Here is a 21,753-nt window from a genome sequence, read left to right on the forward strand (position 1 = left end):
TTCGGCTAGGTCCTTAACATGGTCTTCAGATTTTTTGCTTTTGACGATTGAATCGTCAACATAAACTTCCATGTTTCGGCCTTTTTGATCGGCGAAAACCTGATCCACCAGCCTTTGATAAGTCGCCCCCGCATTTTTCAATCCGAAGGGCATCATTTTGTAATTGTACACCCCGGCGTTCGTGACGAATGCCGTCTTTGCTCGGTCGTCGGGGTGCGTGAAGATCTGATGATACCCCGAGAATGCGTCCATGAAACTAAGCAAGGCGTGGCCACTCGTCGAGTCGACTAGCTGATCGATTCTCGGCAAGGGATAGAAATCCTTCGGACAAGCCTTATTTAGGTCCGTGAAGTCAACGCACATTCTCCAGGTACCATTGGCCTTCTGAACCATCACCACATTTGCCAGCCATTCTGGATATTGACAAGGCTCGATGAAGCCTGCGTCCAGCAATTTTTTGACCTCGGCTGCGATGTCTCGGTTCTTATTTGCGGAGTAATTCCGCTTCTTTTGCTTGACTGGCCGACACGTTGGGTCGACGTTAAGCTTATGGGAGATGAGGTCTGGACTTATCCCAGGCATATCGGCTGCCGAGAAAGCAAACACATCTCTGTTGTCCCGAAGGAGTTGAATAAGTTCACAACGGGTGCTCGGATCGAGGTCCATCCCGATTGTTACACATTTCTCAGCATCTCCTTCGGTCAACTCGACCGTTTCAGTCTGCTGGTCCAAATCCATTGTTGATGGGCTGGACTCTTCACAATCTGGCCTGCTGTCTATATCAGCAGGCGTCCCAGACTCTTTCTTCTTCGGCTGGCTCCCTGAGTCTTTCGGCTCAGACGAAGAGCTAGCCTTTTCTTTTTCTAACCCTTTTTCTTTGGGTACAGAACCTTGGGCCGAAGCACTTAGACCTTTCGGCTTCTTTGTGCTCGGCTCTCTTTCTTTTTCTTTCTCCTCCTCATCCTCATCGTCGTCGTCTGGGCGACCAGTGGATGGCTTGAGGTAGTTGCACCTTCGGGCTTCCTTTTGGCTGCCCTGGATCCTTTCGGGGAAACCGGCGTCTGAAACGTAAATCATCAGCTGATGATAAGTTGAGACGACCCCTTGGATCTCGTGAATTATGGGTCTCCCCAAAATCACGTTGTACACTGAAGGAGCATCGATGACCAGAAATTCAGTCATGACATTCCTAGCTGCTTCATCGCAGCCGATGGTGACAGGAAGTAGAACCTTCCCATCAGGATAAGTTGAAGCCCCATTGAATCCGGATACTGGGTAGGATACCGGCGTAAGGTGCTTGGGCTTCAGCTTGATTTGATCATAGGCCTTTCGGAACAAAATGTTTGTTCCGCTACCACCGTCAACTAGAACTTTGCTGACGTCGTGGTTGGCCACCGTGGCAATGATCACCAACGGGTCCTCGTGAGGGTATGTCACCCCCCGGCAGTCAGCGGCTGTGAACGTCATGTTCGGCACCGGTGACTGGGGTGGCTGGATATCAGCATGATTCACCTGGTGGGGTCAGAGCCCTGAGGTGACGCTTGTGCTCCCTCCGAGAGCATGTTCCTCCCGAGATAACATGGATTGGAGGGAATTTTCCTTCCGCAGTTTTGCTGTTCTTTCGGGGGAAGTCGATTTCTTGCCGAGAGTCTTTTTCGGACTTCTCAGCCTCTTTTTTCTCGCGGTGATCCGCGATATATTTTTTCAAGTATCCCTTCCGGACCATGTCCTCGATTTGGTCCTTCAGCTGGATACACTCCTCAGTGTTGTGTCCCGGTGATTCATGGAACTCACACCACTGATTCTTATTTTTTCGCTGATACCACTCGGGGAGCGGTCTCGGCTTTCTGTAACTCTGCTCCTCCTTTGTCACACTGTAGATCTTAGCGCGCGGAAGAGAGAGCGGAGTGTACGATTCATATCTGCCCGCGAAAGGAGCAGATTTTTCTTTCTTCGACTCGTTGGCCGAAGATTGTTACGAGGCTTTCGCCTTTCCCTTTGCCTTCTGGCCTTGGCCTTCAGACGAGGGTGCTTGTTTTTGTTTCCCTCCCCCAGATTGAGGTTGGGTTTTTGCTTTGTTCCACTCTTCAGCTCAGATGAATTTATCCGAAGCATTCAATGCTTCCTCCAAGGTCCTGGGTGAATTCATGACCATGAAGTCAGAGAACGACCCAGTTCTGAGACCGTGCTGAAGGGCGAAAACTGCCAGCCCTTGATCCAGCTGAGAAATGCTGGATGACTCGTTGCTGAAGCGAGTCAGGTAGTCTCGGAGGCTTTCGGCCTCACCTTGCAGCAGGCCCATAAGCTCTGCAGTAGTCTTCTCTCGGCGATTTGCCGTGGAAAACTTACTCTTGAACTTGGAGGACAGGTCGTCCCACCCAGTAATTGAGCCTTCTTTAACTCCCTTGGAGATCCACGCTTGCGCGATCCCCTTGAGAGTGGTTGGAAAATACTTGCACCAAGTCGCCTCGGACCTGGGGCAGAGATACATGTGAGCCTCATATGAGGCAATATGGTCCTTCGGATCCGAAGTTCCATCATAAGTAATGTGCGACGGGATTTTAACCGTCGGCACATCAGATTCCAGTATCCATTGCTCGAATGGAGAACTGGAGGGCAGCATTACGGCCTTGCCCTTATTCCCAGCCGAAGGGACCGCGCTCCGCCCTCTCAGAGAGGTAGAAGTGGTTTTCGTCCCTGGCTGGGAGGTCTGGGCCTCGGCTACAGGGTAGGAAAGGCGGCTGTGCACGCTCCGTTCCCTATCGCCGAGACGGTCGTGAACGCTTCGGCGAGCAGTTTCTGGCCGAGAGGCAGAACTGCTGCTTTTACGGGTTCTGCTCGTGGTGAGCTGAATGGAAGACTCCCTGAAGAAGTGAGAGTTCCTGTTTCTCTCCCTCTCGGTTCTCCAGGTATCCTCCTCCCATTCACCAAGCTCCTTGAAAGAGGAGAGTTTCCCCCCCTCCTGGCCGAGGCACCTCCGCTGGTTTCTGGTTTGCGGAGGGGTTCGGTCGCGTGGAGGTGGCATGTTCTGGGCCTTCATGGCTTCCATGAGGACCGCTAAGGCTCTCGCTACCTCCTCCGAGTTGGGCCCTGTCAAGGGTGTCCTCGGCTGAGAGCGAGAGTAGGTGCGAATGCTCCGGGATTGGCTCCGGGCATGAGATTGGGTCCTTTGACTGGACCGGTTGTCCTCGTTTGACCGAGGCGGGCTCGGTGGATGAATGGACTGGATGATAGGAGATTCGGATCTCTCCCTAGGCTCCTCATGAGAGTCGGGTCCCGCGGAGGGGCTCCTATCCTGAGGAGGAGACAGGCTAGAAGTGGGGCGTTCCGAGGGACCCCCTCCTAGTGACTTTCGACGCTTTCTCAGAGGAGAAGCACCGTCGTTTTTGTTCTTGCGATTCTTAGCCATTGGAACTAAGATTGAGGTAGAACGATTGAGATTGGCTTAAAGATTTTTTGAAAGTCTTCCCCACAGACGGCGCCAAATTGTTTCGGGTGAAAACAATGGGACCTTGCCGAAGGTCCAGTGAAATGGTGAAGACTGGGCTCGGTCCAAGTGATGTTGGGCCGAGGATTTCCTGCACAACAAACACACGTAAACTAGCCTCGGGGGTGTTGCCGAGGAAGGCCCCTCCGATGCTAAAGTCAGTACAATGTGTAGAGAGAAAGCTATGCAAGAGAATTAATTGCTTGAGGCTTTTTGTGAATGTATGTACAAATGTAATATTGATGGCTTTTATACCTTGGCATATATGGGAGATGTGGGCCTTGGCCCAATTGACTTGCCTTGTGGACTGATCTTGACTTTAGCATGATTGGAGAGTTGAACCTTGACCTTGGGCTTTTAATTGGATCATTTAATGACTAGGCCCAATTGGACTAAATTGGACCCAAACACTTGCAATCAGAGTATTTCTACTGTATTGGGCTATTGGCTAGTCAAATCAAAGCAAATTAGCTCTTCCAAGAGATTCATAATTAACTTGGCAAAATAGATACAAATATAAATATGTTTGTAGATATGACTTACTTTTATTTATGAATAAATCTCTACTTAAAAAGAAAAATGGTAAATAGATAATATTACGGTATACAGAATGACGCCTCATTACCAAAAACTTTTGACTATAGTTCCTCTATTCAATAACAACAAAGTATATCAATATGGAATAGATGGTGTATTACCTAACTTTTTCTTGACTCTCGATTCTCATTTGTAAGTTATACGCAAGGAAATTACGATTTATGTGATTTATTAGATATATTCATACACTAGATTATCTTCACAGCCATCTCAACGCTACCACCATCACAACCTCCTCAACCATCCGAAACCCATCACAATTACCACCATCTCTCTGTATTCTCGCGAAATCTTCTTGTTCCCGTCATCCTCCACTTCTTCCTTCCTCAAGCTATCAACGTCGTGAAGCAGCAAAACAAAACAAAATCTAATAGCAAAGAGTGTCAAGTAGGGCTATATCAATCCCTTAGGGAGCATCCTTTTGATGATGGAGGAAGTTAGACCATTAGAGAATAGAGGAGCCAAAAATGGAGGAAATCTGGGATAAGGAAGACGAAGAAAGCACTAAAATTATTATGTTGCCCACAAACTAATTAATTAAATGACTTTTATAGCAATTTGGTATATCAAGCTGATCAACTTGTATTTTCTTGTTCATACAATAAGTTACAATACAAATATACAATTGACCTTTATACTAAAAATAAAATCAATTGAACATAAGTAGAATTAAGCTAAAACCCCAGGACTAGAAGTAGTAGGATTGATTCTCATAATATAAAGTATGTCGAAATTTTTTGCGAAAGAGCGATTGCCTTCGCGGATCAAAACGCGCTCACAAGGCGCTAGAGGGAGCAATCCACCTAGTCTGAACGAATCGTTCGACTATGACCTGGTGACTCAATTCTATTCCTGCCATCATTTCGATGTACGACCTCCTACGTCTTTCTCCTGAAACCAGAAAGGAAGTAGTCAAAGTCCTCTCGCAAGCCCAGAAGACACTTACGTAAAACGATGATTTTTTTTTTTTTAATTTTTTTATTGTGATGATGTTTTATTTAATTCAATTGCATATATTTTATATTTGATAGAATTTAAAAAAACTTGAAGTACATACATTCACTCAAAAAAAAAACCCTTTTTCTGTGTGGGCGGTTGACGTACATACAAAATACTGACCGATAGAGTAACCCCCAATCGAATAACCCATGATCGATCGGGTAACTCTAACTGTACGGTGTGATTGACCAGCCACAGGGCCCACAGTTGAAACTTTGTGGAAATCAAAGTATATTATGTAAAATAAAATACAAGTAATTTTTTTTTTATTTTTATTAATTACGGAGTAATAAGGTAAGAAAAATGAAAACATTAGCAAATTCTCCACGAGTTAAGCTAAAATATTGTCCCTTAATTTTGCCATTAGTAGCATATTTGGTCCCTCATCTTTGAAATGAGGCACAAAAGTCTCTCAACCACCCTTGCCTCACCATTTTTGGTGGAGAAACTTCCTAGTCAGTAAACTTTAGGGATATTAATGCCAACTATGCCAAAGTTCAAGGACTTTCAGCGATGAGTCAGCAAAATTTAGGGACTATACTTATTTTTTTTCAAGCAAAAGTTTAGGGACTTGTTAGGTCATAGTCAATTAATTAAATTAAATACAAACAAAAGTTTTTATTTTATTTATTTTTTTTTTTTTTTTGAAACAATATAAACAAAAGCTTAGGAATTCATAAAGTGAGTTTTTTTAACCAAATATTTATAAAGTGAGTTGGCGAGAATAAAAATTGCTAATAAAATTTGATAATCATGATATATTTTATATTTTATTTTTTTATCATTCCTTTACTTCCCACCATTTTTTAGTAATCAAATTTTATACAATATATGCCACCTAAACTCATTAATCACACATCCTCAAATCCTAACTCCTAACCCCTTATATATTTAACACACCAAAATAAATTTAAATAAAAATAAATAAAACCAAAAAATATAATGTGTTTACGAAGTGAGTGAGTAAGACAAACCCAAATTTTGTTATATAAAACTAAATAAATTTGTGAAACTAGAATAAAAATAATACCACCCCACTTTTCTCATTAATTGACAATTTATTTTTTCATGAGTTTATGTTCTAAAAGGTTTTCAATTTTTTGGGTTTTTGTGTGTCAATTTCAAGGTTTTTTTTTCTATTTATTTTATGTTCTAAATGATTTTCAATTTTTTTGGGTTTTATGTGAGACAATTTTAAGGGTTTTCCTTTTTTTCTTCTTTTTTCTCGTGTTAATTTCTAGGAGAAAATAATAATTTCTTTAGATCATTAACTAAATGTGTTTAACCGAAGTAAATGGCGACGACCATACATTCACACGCTTAAATTATCTCACTTATATTTTTAAAAAGTAAATAATTTTTACTAAAATTAAATTGGTTTAGTTGAAATGAAATTAGTTTAATTGAACTAAATTACACTTAGGGGTTAAAACTTATAATCACTCTTGTATAGGAGCATCATGTGTCCCTTTAAGGTCCCTAAACTTTGGCTTATAATAATTACATTAGCCACCTCACCCTATAATTGTCCGTAAACTTTCATTTCTAATTTAATTAATGCCAATTTATCAGCTAAAGGTCCCTAAACTTTGCATTTAAAATCATTAAATTTATTGCCACATGTGTATCAAGGTGCCTAAATTATGCTTAATCAAGAAAAGTGAGTCATTGATAGTTAAGAGACCATTTTACCTTATTTAAAAGTTGAGGGACTAAAATACTACAAATACCAAAGTTCAAAGACCGTATTTTAGCTTAACTCAACACCCCACACGAGAAAATACAAGTAAAATGAAATGAAATGAAACAATACTGAGTACGAAGTACTTATATTGGAGTACTTATACGGAGTATGCTATACGTTTGTTATTGAGAACAAGAAAGGTATCCCCTTGAAAAAGAAACCAAAGGAAGTCGAAAACCAGAAGAAGAAGAAGAGCTCGAAGTCGAAAATGGATGTAATCAAGACGCAACAGATCTCTTCTAAAGCCATCGAGAAGGTGGTTGTTCATCCATTGGTACTTCTCAGCATCGTCGATCACTACAATCGTGTTGCTCGCGACACTAAGAAGCGCGTCGTCGGTGTTTTGCTAGGCAGCACTTTCAAGGGTACCGTCGATGTTACCAACAGTTACGCCGGTAATTTCTGGATCTCAACTATTCAATTTTAAGCAGTTTCGCTTTCAATTGGTAATTTCTTTGCTGATTTTGGTAGTAACTCGTTTGATTATTGGTTTATGTTAGATTTAGGGTTTCGGGTTTCAAATTTCGTTGTTATTTTTGAATTCTGTGAGCTTTTTTGGTTGTAATTTGTTTGATTATCGGGGTATGTTAGATTTTAGGGTTTAGGGTTTGCGGTTTTTGTGGGAGTTTGAATTTTGTTGTTGTTTGGTGAAGTGTTAGGGTTTTAGTTACTCAACATCGATGTATCGTATGTGAAATTAAGGTTTTTTATTTCTTATTGGAATGGATTTTAAAGCCTTGTTACTCGATGCATTTGAGAACTTGTATAGATTTAGAACTTTTGGAAGAGATCAGAGGTCTTGAGGAGATTAAATGATGGTGTTGAGCTTCCAATTGATCGAATTGTGTTAAATTTGGGCAGTTGGTGGAAGGTGAGGGTCACAATTTGATTTCGTTGTATATATGATGAGAATCCGTTTCTATAGTTAAGATACAATGATCCTGCATCTATATTTTGATAGGATGAACCACTGCTTTGAAACTGCTGTTATAAATTGTTTCTAGATTGATGACACTTCAACAACATGAAAATTAAGGGAACACTATCCAATGATGGTCACGCCATTGAAGCAGTTTAGTAGGTTGTGCTCTCTTTACTTGGCGATTTGTATGAAGAGGACAATGATTGTGTAAACCATGTGGCTGGCCTATTAGAAGTAGCTAGGTTATATAGCTGTGAAGTCCTTGACGTCTGTCTTCTGTGGAAACTTCACTCCATTAATTGGATGGCACTTATGAACTCCGTTGTTTTTTTTAATAAAATCTGTCTCTTCTCAGTAGGGCACAACCTGTATTCTTGTCAATGGGTAAGTTAAGTAATTGATGTTCTTGTTTTAGAGCCGGACCCTTGATGCAGGATTTGCTTTCAGTATTGTTGCATGTTTCCTTGCCTGATTGGCTAGGGTGTGAGCTCTAGCTACCACCTCCCTAGGGACTGTACTACAACACAAATAATTTAAATTACGAGAGAGATGAAGGATATTCTTGATGAGTGCATGGTTTTCCCAAACACACTTCTGGGGATATTGCAGTCCCTGGATCGCTTCCAAGCTGTCTGTGTAGACTTCGATGTTTGTGTGCCCTTGTTTCGCATGGTAGATTCCCCACCATATAGCTTGTAATTCTGCTTGAATGCTTGAGTTTGCAAAAACTCTAGTTGCACCTTCGTCCTGGTTTATATCTTGCCTTTTTATCCTTCTTCCAAGCCCCATCCACAGTTACAACGGCTGGGATGGAATCTCCACAATGCCCCTGACACCAGAAAGTTTTAGGTGGATCTTGATCTCCAGATAGATAGCTCTAGATAGATACTCCGTAGACCGCAGATATCCAGATATTTGGATGAGAATTTATGTTTGTCCTGCCTTTGTGGTCAAACTACTCTTCTGACTTTTTGAAAGTGTTTTACATGCTGTTATCTAAGAGAAATTTACTAGGTCTTTATGCACTGCCCAACAGCTCATATGATATTCTGATGTATTGTATCCATGTATACAGTGGTTAAAATTGATTGTATTCTGAATTTCATATTTTGGTTTTACGATGCAAGGTGTTTATTATCTATTCAAGCGGTTAAACTAATACTTTCATGGTTTGTAACTTTGTATGGTGGTTTTAACCAGATAGATGAGGAATTCATTTTCTATCCCTCTCTTTTTCTAATATGGTCTTGCTCTGATATTTGACTCAAAAAATGCAGTTCCCTTTGAGGAAGATGACAAGGACCCCAGCATTTGGTTTCTTGATCACAACTACCATGAATCTATGTTTTCCATGTTTAGGAGAATTAATGGTAATTCTGTTCTGATTAACACACCTGGTATCCCTACCTTTATAGTTTTTCAGCTTGAACTTGATTTCATCTTGTACTAATTCTTCTTATTCTTCAGCAAAGGAGCATGTTGTAGGTTGGTATAGCACTGGTCCTAAGCTTCGGGAGAATGATTTGGATATCCACAGATTATTTAACGAGTAAGATAACACCCCCCCCCCCCCCCAAGCTCAAAATGAAGTTGCGTTGTGATTTCCCGCGTTATACTATTCACTCTTTTCTGGTCCTCTCTAATTTCTCTTGTATCCTATATTTTTTCTCCATTGTAACTTAGTAATGTAGAAAATCAATTGAAAATTCGACTCATTCATAGGTGGTTCAAGTTACTTATTTTTGACCAGGATCTTGTGACTGATATATTGCTGGATAATCCTTGAGGATAAATCCATGGTAGCTAAACGTCTGTGAAAGATATATGAGCTAATACTAAAAGACTTAGAAGTAGACCATACTTGGGCTCAAGGGTAACTAAGATGGTGTTGTGAGTAATTTTTGTGAGATTTGGGGTAACCCATACACGTGAATTTGACCAATATGTCAGTATCTCTGTTCATGCAAATTTGGGTGAGCAAAGGATATCGTATGGTTGAGCAGAATGTGTCATACATTACCCTATTTACTTTTAAGAACTTGAATGAGCTGTCTGTTATCATTTGATTTTCATCTTGAGAAGATGATTGACTAAACTGATTGGAACTTGATCTGTACACAGGCTTAAAAACTCTGAATGTGTCTCTTACAAGGTTATTAAGCAATGTTTCTGTTCCCTTCTTTTTTTGAACTGACTGTACATATGTTTGGGGTTTGTAGCTATGTCCCAAATCCTGTTTTGGTGATCATTGATGTACAACCAGAAGAGCTGGGAATACCAACCAAAGCTTATTATGCTGTTGAAGAGGTCAAAGAGGTAAGATTCCAAGTTTGTTTATGTTCTGCTGCCTGCAAAAATTAGTAATATTGCTTTTTTAGGATAAAATTGGTGGACTTCTGTCAACTAGATTGTTTATCTTGAATAGGAGAGAAGTATATCAAATTGAATAGCATGCTTTTTCAGAGTTAGTATGTTGCATTCACTGTGATCTCGTTTTTGTAAGGTTTGATATTGGAAATATAATTAAACGTCCACTCCATTTGCTACTTTAAAGTTGCATGTTTTCATTTACAGAATGCAACACAGAAGAGCCAGAAGGTATTCGTACACGTTCCTTCCGAAATTGCTGCTCATGAAGTTGAGGAAATTGGTAAGTTCAACCACTCAACATGTATGATTGCTTTCCATTGATCTCTTTCTGTTGGTGGAGATGAAACTTGATTGCTATTTTTTTAGAGTTCCAATCTCCGTGTTTCTGCGAGGCATAGACCTTGTCTTGATGTATATATGCTAATCTTGCAGGAGTGGAGCACTTGCTTAGAGACGTGAAGGATACAACAATCAGTACTCTAGCAACGGAGGTAACTCTACAACAATTTGCTATTTTTGGCTTACAGTTGTCCTCATTTTGGATGCTTAAAAGATTGAGAAGTGCTAGATTTTTATCTGTCATTATGTTATTTGTTGGAGGATACTAGCTCTTTTATTTTTTGTGCAGGTGACTGGGAAACTTGCAGCACTCAAGGGGCTAGATGCTCGTTTGCGAGAGATTCGTAGTTATCTTGAACTAGTTATAGAGGGAAAACTCCCACTCAACCATGAAATACTGTACCATTTGCAGGTTTGTTCATTCAAATTTTTTACATGTGTTCTTAAACCCTCGTGGCGTGATTATTTGTTATCAATATATGTAGGTCCTTTCTGCCATTAATAATGTCTAGTATGTGAGCCTATGTAGCTGCTTTCCTGCTTTTATCTAATTTAAGGATTAGAAAGTTGGAGACAAATGTAGATGAAAATTTGGTGTGTTATTACTAACTATAAATATTGAGATTACGGGAAACTTTTCCCACTCGAATTGTTTTTATTTGATAAAGGTTTGCTCTACAATAATTTAGTGATTCCCCATTTGCTAAATAGAGAGCCACTTATGTTTTTTGTATGATAACCTTTCAATTTTAAAAGATGGGGAAAATCCTGACATTGTCTATTCCATGCCCATGGATAACTGTACTTGATGAATGAATGAACAGTGATATAATACTACCAAATTAAGGTTTGCTTCTGTTGTATCACAAACTCACAATCGCCTTCAACTGTGAAGAACCATTAATAATTTTTATTTTATATTTGTGTGCGCAAAGTGTTTATTTTCTTTGTAATTTTACCCTTTGTTTTGTACATCATTATCTATTGTTATTCCCTCCTTTTCTTTTATAATTATTTCATTCGGAATCTTAAGGAAATTCTGTTCTAAATAAAATCTAACAATTTGAGGGTAAAAATATACTTCAAAACATAGCCGCGTTGGATCTTGTTGCCATCGTCTTGTTTAGGTTTCTAATACGAAGTATGTAATTTTTTGTAATGTGTACCAAAAGATATTGTTATTACAAGATTGCATTGGAAATTGAATTGGAAATTGTGCAAGATTTTAAATGAGACAAATTAAAAAGGTAGAGCAAGTGTAAGCTTATTTTGTGAGCAAATCTTCTTCTTTCTTTCTCCCCCCCCCCCCCCCCCTCCCTTTTTTTTTCCTTCTTTATTTAGGTCTTTACAACCTTTTGGCTAATCAAATGGGATTTAGCCTTTGTTCATTGCTAATTTTTACATCTATAATGAACTTTTCTTGCTTTTTATTTATTTATTTATTTATTTTTCATTATTTTTGTAGGATGTGTTCAACCTTCTCCCTAATCTTAGTGTTCCTGAGTTGGTCAAGGCTTTTGCAGGTATGAAAACAAAGTATTTTTTTCTTATTTGAATATTGTATGAAGTTTTGTATTATTTTGTGATCGTGTGCCTGCTTGTTTTTGCAGTGAAAACAAATGACATGATGCTGGTTATATATCTGTCTTCTCTTATCCGAAGTGTGATCGCCCTCCACAACTTGATTAACAACAAGGTGAAAATTTTCTTTCTCATATCTATAGATAGTATGTACTATGTAATATGGCCAATAAGTTTTTAGTGTTTGTCACATACATAATAGTTTTGTGGTGTACTATAAAAGTAGGTGGTGAGATTCATCAGATTATTTACTAATAGATGATAGGTTTATAAAACCTTTTCTGTGGCCTGAATTACTCCCACGAGCTTGACAGAAAACTAAGTTAGCAGTTCAATATCCTGCATGGCTTTTTCTCTGCCTACTGGCTCTATCTTACCCATTCTACAACATTTTATTTATTCTCTATTATCTTTAATGCCTATGTTACTCCTTTCCATTAGTGTAGTCTATAATGGAGTTGTTCTGAGTCACTATGACCTACTTTGACTGTTTGTTGTTATGGGAATTATTGATGGCAACCTGAAGTAACAAAACTGTCACTAAACATTATGAAAAATGATAGTTTTTGGGATTTTTTTGTTCCTTCTTTAATAACATGGCTTTGGGTTTTTGGGCACTTGGCTTGTGTTTGGTTGGGACCTTCGCTACTTATTTTTGGTTTTATCATGATTAGTGTGCTCAAATATATTGATGTTTGTAGGGAGAGCCCTTTGTTGGAGTGTGAGGAGTTGAGGGTTGACAATGGTTGGGACCCTTTGTTTGTCATATGACCATTGGCTTATGATTTGTAATATCTTGTATAAAACCTCCAAAAATTGTGTATCCCTGTTTTCCCCTCCTTTTCAAACTTTGAAAAATATCATCATTGTGTAAAAATTTGGTTTTCAAGTATCAGATTTTCTTAGCTGTTCTCTGGTTAATACTTTTAGATGTGACTTCATCAGAAGCAGCTAATGCTAACTTAGGCTGCGTAACAGGGTCACATTGAGCTTGGGTCTAACATCATAACATTGCATCTGCCATATGCTAGCCAAATGTATTAAGATCACTCATTATAGAGCTATTTTTCTGAAAGATATATGGTGTTATTGAGAATATTAATTATTGAACCTTTTTTTATTTCCAAAGAAACTATAGCTAATTTGCTGGTTGTTTTGTTATTTGTGCTATTTCAGATGCTCAACAAGGAGCATGAAAAGGCAGAAGACTCGAAGCCCTTAGCTGTACCTGCTGCAGTAGGGAGCTAAATTCAAGAATCGTAGCACAGTTAATGAGCTTCAGGAAGAGTACAGATTTTGCTTTCACTGCTATATCTAGAATTTGGGATGAAATTTGCTTACATGTGCCTAGTTAGTCTTTGCTTTGCAAAGTTGGGATTTGGGAAGGCAGTTCAATTACCCATTGCATGAGTTGAAGAGACAAATCAGATATTTTTTTAATGTGTTAGATGTTTGAAAGATGCCATTGTTTTCATCTGTTTCATTGTACCTCATCTCGAGATGCTGCTGCATCTTTCATGTTTGGTAGCTTGATTACAATGACATTCATGTGCTCGCTCTTGCAGTTTTTATGCTTCGCAAGTGCTGTGTCAACATGATTATGTAATTTATTTACTAAGGTCTCCAGCCTGGGGCTACTAACATTTTCATGCAAAAGACTTAATTAAAGATGAGGTATGTATTCATATATTTGAGCTATAATGCAAAAAATTTATTAATAACTCGAGTTGTAGAGACTAAAAATTGCTGAAAGTCTTATATTTGGGCTATAAGCTGGTTGACAGTACAAGAATCTAGATTTTTTTTTTTTTTTTTTTTTTTTTTTTTTTTTTTTTTTTTTTTTTTTTTTTTTTTTTTTTTGGCGCCAAGCATAACATTATTGCCATCAGGTGCTGATATAGTACTTAAATTGGACTGCTCGCGGCCTATGTTGTTTGTCACGTCAGTTGGGCATCTGCCTACGGCCGTGTAAGATAATTCCATGTAGTGATTGTTCTGGGAGGCCTGTAGAATTTGTCATTGTAGGGCAAGTGCTTTTGTTTCTAATGTTTGCTGTCAACCAGTTGTTATTTAAGGATGACAAGACGGACAGCTGCAATTGGGGTAATCAAAGGTTAGTATATATGGTCTATTGTGTGGTCAGACACCCTTTTATGTGGTTGATTCTGTATCGTATGAATTATTGGCGTTCTAAACCGTCTTTATAAGGTGTGATGAAGTTGTCAAAATCACTAGTCATGTCTACGTTCTAACCTAGACTAGAAAATTGTCCACATTTTGGATATTCAGGTACAAGTTGTAACAGATCTAGACTAGTTCGACCGGTTCAGTTCAGTTGAAACGTATAGTTGATATTCATTTTTACTTCAGCCACTCACTTACAGGGCTACGGTCCTAAATTGCTAAACATCCAAAATCATCTTTTATTGGATTTACTTGCCCTAGTTTTTCATTGAAACGGAAGAGTTGATATTCATTTTCATTGAAGTTAATAAAAATGTTGGGAACAATGGTGGAAATGGGTGAAATGTAGAGCTTAATATGACTGACTAACCCGGTATAATACTAGATTTATACCGTGAACAGTCTCATTACTAGCTTTACTGTTTTGATCGATTCTAGAGGTGGTCGTAACTTTCTTTTGACTTATTTGAACTTATTCAACCCTTAGTTTGGTGATTACTCACTTAATGATGAAGCTATGTATCATTGGTCATTGTCGTGGATGTGTTAAATGTGTATGCTCAAATGCGCATAGTTGGTACAGGTTTGGAGGAGACGACATAGACGTAGGATAATCTCCTTACATTGTGGTCTGTCGTAACTTGTAACTCACCGTATGTCAAGATAATTCTGCTATGTAGATTGTAGACACTTATTTTGGCTTGTTGTTTATTATTGTCCTCAATTATGAGAGTAGATGAATGCGATTAAATATGAATCACAAAAAAGGGCATTTGTAATATCACGTAGTTATCATTTCTGGTAATCTTTCACTCTCTTCTTGCATTCTTACAAACTCAAATTCTCTATCATTCAATATTAGGCTGGACCGTAGGAGGATGAACAAAGCCCTGAGCCCACGTGCACCTCCCAGTCACTGGACCCTCACTTGTCAACCTACAACGCCAAAATTATACATGGGTCCCAACACTAACTATCTATCTATCATCCTCTTTGAACCAATATTATTGCCAATTTGCCATATATGGCCATACTCACATGCGTATTGTATACAGATTCCATGATCATTGAATATTCACACACATTTGGAAAACTTAAACGTACACTACACAAACACCCCTTTTTAATTAATTGCGATAGTAATATGTGCACAAAGTTTAATAAAATACTCGTAATCAGATGTGTAGTGTAAGTGGAATTAATAAGATCGTACTGACGTACTTTGTAATAGGGCTTTACTAATAAAAAAGAGTGTTAAGACTAATAAAAAACAAATGCCAAACCAAAGAGATATAAACCAATGATATATTACAGTACATAAACACCCCTTTTGTTTTTAATTAATTGCGGTAGTAAGATATCCACAAAGTTTAATAAAATAGTCGTAATAAAATATTTAGTCTAAGCAGAATTAATAAGATTGTACTCTGCAATAGGGCTTTATTAAAGAAAGTGTTGAGCTTCAAATCTTATTGACTATTTGAGCAAAATTAGCTTATTTGACCAATATTAGCTTATTGACTATTAAATAAGCTAACATAAAGTGTTTGGTGGAAAGCTTATTTAAAGAGCTTATTCCACTAAATAAGCTCTTTTACAAAAATCTCCTAAGGAGCTTTTTTCAAACAGCTTATTCAATTATTATGATGAAATGACACTTATACCCTCATTTATTTTAAAATCTTTTATGAACTAACTACCCCACAATTAGCTTATTGGTCATTTCACATACTCAATCAGCTTTAGACAACCAGCTATTTACCAAACATTTTTATACAATTAGCTAATAAAATAAGTTAATCAAATCATTTAATACAATCAACAAGTCAAAATCAATTAATACAATCAGATTCAGCTTTCAGGTTTAAGCTTTTCACCAAACAGGGCCAAACTGAAGATATATTAAATGTCAAAAACTTAAGTTTGAATTTCATCAATAAAATTGTCTTTTGAGAATTTCACTATACAAACACCCCAAAAATTTAATTAGAAAAACCAATCAGCAGTCACTCTATTACATTCCCTCCAAAATGACACATTTTCACACCTCTGTTTTCTCTCTCCTCTGTATCCTGTTTTTTTTTTTTCTTTTTTCTATTCATTGGTCAAAGCTCTCAACTTCCTCAATAATGGCGCACTTTAAACTTCACCCACTGAAACCCACTAAGTAGACAAGCTCTATGAATATCTACCCAGAAAAGATGAATCAAATTTACACTATTTTATTTCTCTTTTCTCTCATTCCACCATTACTTTTCCCTGTTTCACCTACTTCTCTTTCTTCCAATGGAAAACTTAGAGATGCCCAGAAATTGTTGAGCTTCAAATCTTCACTCCTTAACCCAGAAATCCTTCAAAATTGGAAAAATTCTACTGATCCATGTCAATTTACTGGTGTTTTCTGCAACAATTCCAGGGTTACTTCTTTAGATTTCACCTCACTCTCTGTTTCCACTGATTTTTCCTCTGTTTCTACTCATCTTTTCTCTATTGAGCTCCTTACTTCTCTTTCCCTCTCATCTTCCAACATTTCTGGGTCTCTTCAACCTTTCTTTCTCTGCTCTTCTTCTCTCTCAGAAATTGACCTCTCCCACAACTTCATATCAGGGTCAGTTTTCAATTTGCCGCAGTTTTCGACTTGTTCCTCACTTACAATATTAAACTTCTCTTTCAATGAATTAGATTCTACGAAAAATTTGAGTGATGTTGTTTTTGGGCTTTCCTTCAAAACATTAGATGTTTCTGGGAATCAACTATCTGGGGAGGAAGTTCTTCCGTGGGTATTATCTCAAGGGTGTGAGAATTTGAGTCACTTAAATTTAAAGAGTAACAAACTTGAGGGGAAATTTTCTCTTTTTGGGTGCTCAAATTTGGAGTATTTGGATCTTTCCTTCAATAATTTTTCGACTCGAATTCCTAACTTTGGGAAAGACTGTCTTAATCTGAAGCATCTTGATTTGTCTTCAAACAAATTTCTTGGTAAGATTGAGAACTCACTTGTAGAGTGTAACAACTTGAGTTTCTTAAATATGTCTCATAATCAGTTTAATGGTGAATTTCCCTCACTGCCATTGAAAAGTTTGGAGATTCTCTACTTGAGCACCAACAATTTTCAAGGTATGATTCCTCAGAATTTTGCTGATGATGTTTGCTCAACTTTGGTTAAGTTGGATCTGTCAGTCAACAATTTTTCTGGTATGATCCCTACTGGATTTGAATCATGCTCTTTGTTAGAAAAATTCGATGTTTCGAGCAACAATTTCACTGGGGATTTGCCTGTTGATATGTTTCTAAAAATGGGAAGTTTGAAGAAAATAAAGCTGGCTTTTAATCTCTTTGAGGGTGTTTTGCCTGATTCTATCTCTATGCTTAGTAGCTTAGAGTCTTTAGATTTGAGCTCTAATAGCATTTCAGGGGTAATCCCATCTGGTATTTGTCAAAACCCAAAGGGAAAGCCTAGCAACTTGAAAGAACTCTACCTTCAAAACAATGAATTTATTGGCCATATACCGCCCCGTATAGGTAATTGCTCTCAGCTTGTTTCGCTTGATCTTAGCTTCAATTTCCTTACTGGTAGGATCCCAAGTAGCTTGGGTACTCTAAGCCAGCTTAAAGATTTGGTAATGTGGATGAACAGGCTTGATGGGGTTATCCCTTCCGAGCTTGCAGACAATAGAGCACTTGAAAATTTGATTTTGGACTACAATGAGTTGACTGGTCCCATTCCCTCTGGCCTGATGGACTGCAAAAAGTTGAACTGTATTTCGTTGTCGAGTAACAGGTTGAGTGGAACAATACCATCTTGGATAGGTAGCTTGAATAATCTTGCCATTCTCAAGCTCTCAAGTAATTCATTTTATGGAGAAATCCCACCTGAGTTAGGAAATTGCAAGAGCTTGTTATGGTTGGATTTAAATAGCAACTTGTTGAATGGGAGTATTCCTCCTGCCTTACCCAAACAGTCAGGGGCTATTGGACTTAATGTTGGGAAAAAGTATTGGTACTTGAGAAACAATGGAGGAAATGGGTGCCATGGGACAGGAAATTTGCTCGAATTTTCCGGTATAAGGCGCAAGGCTGTTTATAGAATTCCTACTATATGCAAATTCCAGCAAATCTACTTAGGTCATACTCAGCCAAATTTTTATCACAATGGGTCCATGATTTTCCTTGACCTGTCCTATAACAATCTCCAGGGCAGTATCCCCAAAGAGCTCGGCACAATGTTCTTTCTGTGGATATTGAATTTGGGTCATAATAACCTCTCTGGTCAGATTCCTGAAGATCTTGCAGGGATGAAAAACATCGGTGTTATGGATCTCTCACATAACCATCTCTCAGGGTTAATCCCACCGTCTTTAGGCAGTCTTTCTTCCTTGACGGATGTGGATTTGTCAAACAATGAACTCTCAGGTATGATTCCTGTAACAGGACAGTTTGAGACTTTCCCGCCTTCTAGATTCTCCAATAACACTGGCCTCTGTGGGTTTCCCCTGCCGATTTGCAGCAGAAACACAAGTGAAACTTCATCTCATCATAGAAAGCATGGAAGGAAGACTTCCATGGCAGCAAATGTGGCAATGGGAGTGTTCTCCTCTCTATTCTGCATATTCTGGTTGATCATAGTGGGCATTGAGCTGAAGAAGAGGAGGAGAAGAGGAAGCTTTTCAGGATACATACATGGACGGTAACACAACTTCTGCTTGGAGATTTACCAGTAATCGAGAGGCATTGAGCATCAACCTTGCAACATTTGAGAAGCCCCTTCAGAAGCTGACTTTTGCCGATCTTTTACAAGCCACAAATGGGTTCCATGATGACAGTTTGATTGGCAAAGGTGGGTTTGGGGATGTCTACAAAGCTCAGCTCAAGGATGGGAGTGTGGTTGCTATCAAAAAGCTAATATATATGTGTGGGCAGGGTGACAGAGAGTTCACTGCTGAAATGGAGACCATTGGGAAGATCAAACACCGGAACCTTGTGCCTCTCCTGGGATACTGCAAAGTGAGGGAAGAACGATTGTTAGTCTACGAATACATGAAATATGGATCCCTCGCAGATGTCTTACATGATCCAAAGAAGTCTGTAATAAAGCTGAATTGGGGTGTGAGAAGAAAGATAGCAATTGGGGCAGCTCGAGGCTTAGTTTTCCTTCATCATAATTGCATCCCACACATAATTCATCGCGACATGAAATCTAGTAATGTTTTGGTAGATGAAAACTTAGAAGCAAGGGTATCTGACTTTGGGATGGCTAGACTTATGAGTGCAATGGATACTCATTTGAGTGTGAGCACATTGGCTGGTACCCCAGGATATGTTCCTCCCGAGTACTACCAAAGCTTTAGGTGTTCAACCAAGGGAGATGTGTATAGCTATGGAGTGGTGTTGCTGGAGTTGCTGACAGGGAAACAACCAACAGATTCAGCTGATTTTGGTGACTATAATAATCTTGTAAGCTGGGTTAAGATGCATGCGAAATTGAAAATAAGTGATGTATTTGATCCTGAGCTGATGAAGGAAGATCCAAACTTGGAAGTAGAGCTCTTGCAGCATTTGAATCTTGCCTGTGCTTGCTTGGATGATCGTCCATCAAAACGGCCTACGATGTTCGAAGTCATGACGGTGCTAAAGGAAATGCAAAGTGGTAATTCAGCAGCCATCGTTGCCACAGAAGATGTAAGTCTTACTGCAATGGGAGGAACTGGAAGTTTCAGCACCACAATTGATGAGCTAGAGATGAGCATAAAAGAAGAGCCTGAAGGAAATTCCAAGCATTAGCATCTGCAACTCAAACAAAAAATTTCACTGAATCATGCAACAATTAATGTATGTTTCACAACAGTAGACATTTAATTTTCATTTTTATACGTAGGTGGTAATCTCCTCTGTTTCCTTGGTTTTTGAGGTGTCACTCAGTATTTTGTACATATTTCCTAGAGATGCTAGTAGTTTTTTTCTCCTTACCTCTTGCACGAATACATTGTGAGAGGGTTGCACCAACATAAGAAATAGCTGCCAAAAATCTTATGTTATTACCTTCTAATCAGATACTTTGATATGAAGAGCTTACATATATGAAGCTGTTAACATCCACATTACAAAAATTATAAGTGAAAATAAATTAATGATCCATGTTCAAAATAACTAAAAGATTAGTTTGTCTAATGACAACCTGATGGTTGACAAAGTGACAAAGATATGTACGCAACTTCCAACTGTGAAATAAGTTGCACCCTCTTTTTTACATTGTCACTTCAGAAAACCTTTAGGATGGAACACATACGATTGCAGGATCAGGAAGTCGACTTATGAACTATTTGGAGATATGCTCAAACCAATTGAATCAGAAAGTTCTACAGAATGGAGATTAAAACTTTGGTAATCCTGTTTTCAGTAAAAAATTCTGTATTTTTTCATCATTGTACATTATACAGGTTTACTACCTTGTAAACTGTCAACAACAACAAATCAGTACACTATACTATGCATTGCTTTGTGTGAGTGATTTTCATCTTCGTTACCACTTACCAGCCAGAACTACTCCTGCAGCTTCTACCATACTCAAAAATTTGATTGATAAGAGTTAAAAGCATATATAGGCAACAATCCAAGCATAATAAGCAAAACACTTCTGACTTTGATATGTGTACTGTCCAGAAGCCGAAGACTGAACTTATATGATCAATTTCCCCAGCTTCAACAATCATACTGATTTCAACTTCCATCAAACTGTATTAGTACACAAAAGCCGGAAATGGAATATCTATAAACTTCAAAATTCAGTTATAGCCATGTAATTTCAACCAATAATCTCGATATCCTTGAAGCTTGAACCCCTAAAGATCAGAACCAATGTAAAACTAATCAGTACTCCCAAAATCAATCTTTAATTGCCATTTCATCTTCATCAGCAGGCTTAACTGACTGCTCAAACTCAGCATCCATTATAACTCCATCCATTATATGCACCACCACCTCACCTCTCTTATAATTAACTTGTTTTGCCCTAACCCTATTAACAACCAAAACCCCATCAAAATCCTTTGAAATATACAGTGCAAATCCAGAGATTGAATCATATGACAAACCCTTTCCATCAGGGAGTAAATCAGTATAAATCTTTCGAGGAATCGTCGAAAAACCTAGCACATGAGAAACCGTTGCATATACATTGTCCAACTCTTTAGGATCATAACTGTGGTTTGCCCTTAATCCCAAATCACGCTCAAAGGCCTTTTCAGAGGGCACAAAAACTGTAAATGCAAGATCATCAGGTAACATTCCAACCATCATTTCCCCAAATTTACCCAATTTCTCATTCTTTGAATAAATTCCCCTAATTTTTGAGGAATCATTCATTTTCCCAATTGAATCATCAGGTAGTTTAAACATTGACAGAAATACCACAATCATACAGCATACTAATACAAGCATTAGCATTTTAAAAATTGACTGATTAAACATCTTGCCTATCAGCATACTAAATTTATGATCAAATATAAACTGAAAAAGATGATTTCTTTTTCT

At 38.3% G+C, this 21,753-nt stretch overlaps 2 protein-coding genes and 1 pseudogene across 2 annotated transcripts; 2 read left to right on the top strand and 1 right to left on the bottom strand.

Moving 5' to 3' along the window:
- Nucleotides 1-6,916: 6,916 nt before the first annotated feature.
- On the top strand, nt 6,917-13,760 carry LOC145591163 (26S proteasome non-ATPase regulatory subunit 7 homolog A). Its single transcript, XM_081647564.1, has 10 exons — nt 6,917-7,222; nt 9,027-9,119; nt 9,217-9,298; nt 9,969-10,065; nt 10,324-10,399; nt 10,552-10,610; nt 10,748-10,870; nt 11,924-11,981; nt 12,069-12,154; nt 13,216-13,760. The coding sequence occupies exons 1-10, from the start codon at nt 7,036-7,038 to the stop codon at nt 13,285-13,287; spliced, it is 933 nt and encodes a 310-aa protein (XP_081503690.1). The 5' UTR covers nt 6,917-7,035; the 3' UTR covers nt 13,288-13,760.
- Nucleotides 13,761-16,185: 2,425 nt separating this feature from the next.
- LOC145591164 (systemin receptor SR160-like) lies at nt 16,186-20,321 on the top strand (annotated as a pseudogene).
- A 784-nt stretch (nt 20,322-21,105) lies between these two features.
- On the bottom strand, nt 21,106-21,666 carry LOC145590703 (uncharacterized). The gene has a single exon (XM_081647107.1). It carries the CDS (start codon nt 21,664-21,666, stop codon nt 21,106-21,108), a length of 561 nt encoding a protein of 186 aa, XP_081503233.1.
- Between the last annotated feature and the right edge of the window lie 87 nt (nt 21,667-21,753).

Source organism: Chenopodium album, chromosome 18, assembly GCF_948465745.1.
Source record: "Chenopodium album chromosome 18, dcCheAlbu1.1, whole genome shotgun sequence".
In the NCBI taxonomy this organism is placed as follows: domain Eukaryota; kingdom Viridiplantae; phylum Streptophyta; class Magnoliopsida; order Caryophyllales; family Amaranthaceae; genus Chenopodium; species Chenopodium album.

Coding starts and splice junctions, on each gene's coding strand:
- LOC145591163 (XM_081647564.1), top strand. CDS start 7,036: ATGGATGTAATCAAGACGCAACAGATCTCTTCTAAAGCCATCGAGAAG. Junction 10,400..10,551: donor TCATGAAGTTGAGGAAATTG/GTAAGTTCAACC, acceptor CTAATCTTGCAG/GAGTGGAGCACTTGCTTAGA. Junction 10,611..10,747: donor TCAGTACTCTAGCAACGGAG/GTAACTCTACAA, acceptor TTTTTTGTGCAG/GTGACTGGGAAACTTGCAGC.
- LOC145590703 (XM_081647107.1), bottom strand. CDS start 21,666: ATGCTAATGCTTGTATTAGTATGCTGTATGATTGTGGTATTTCTGTCA.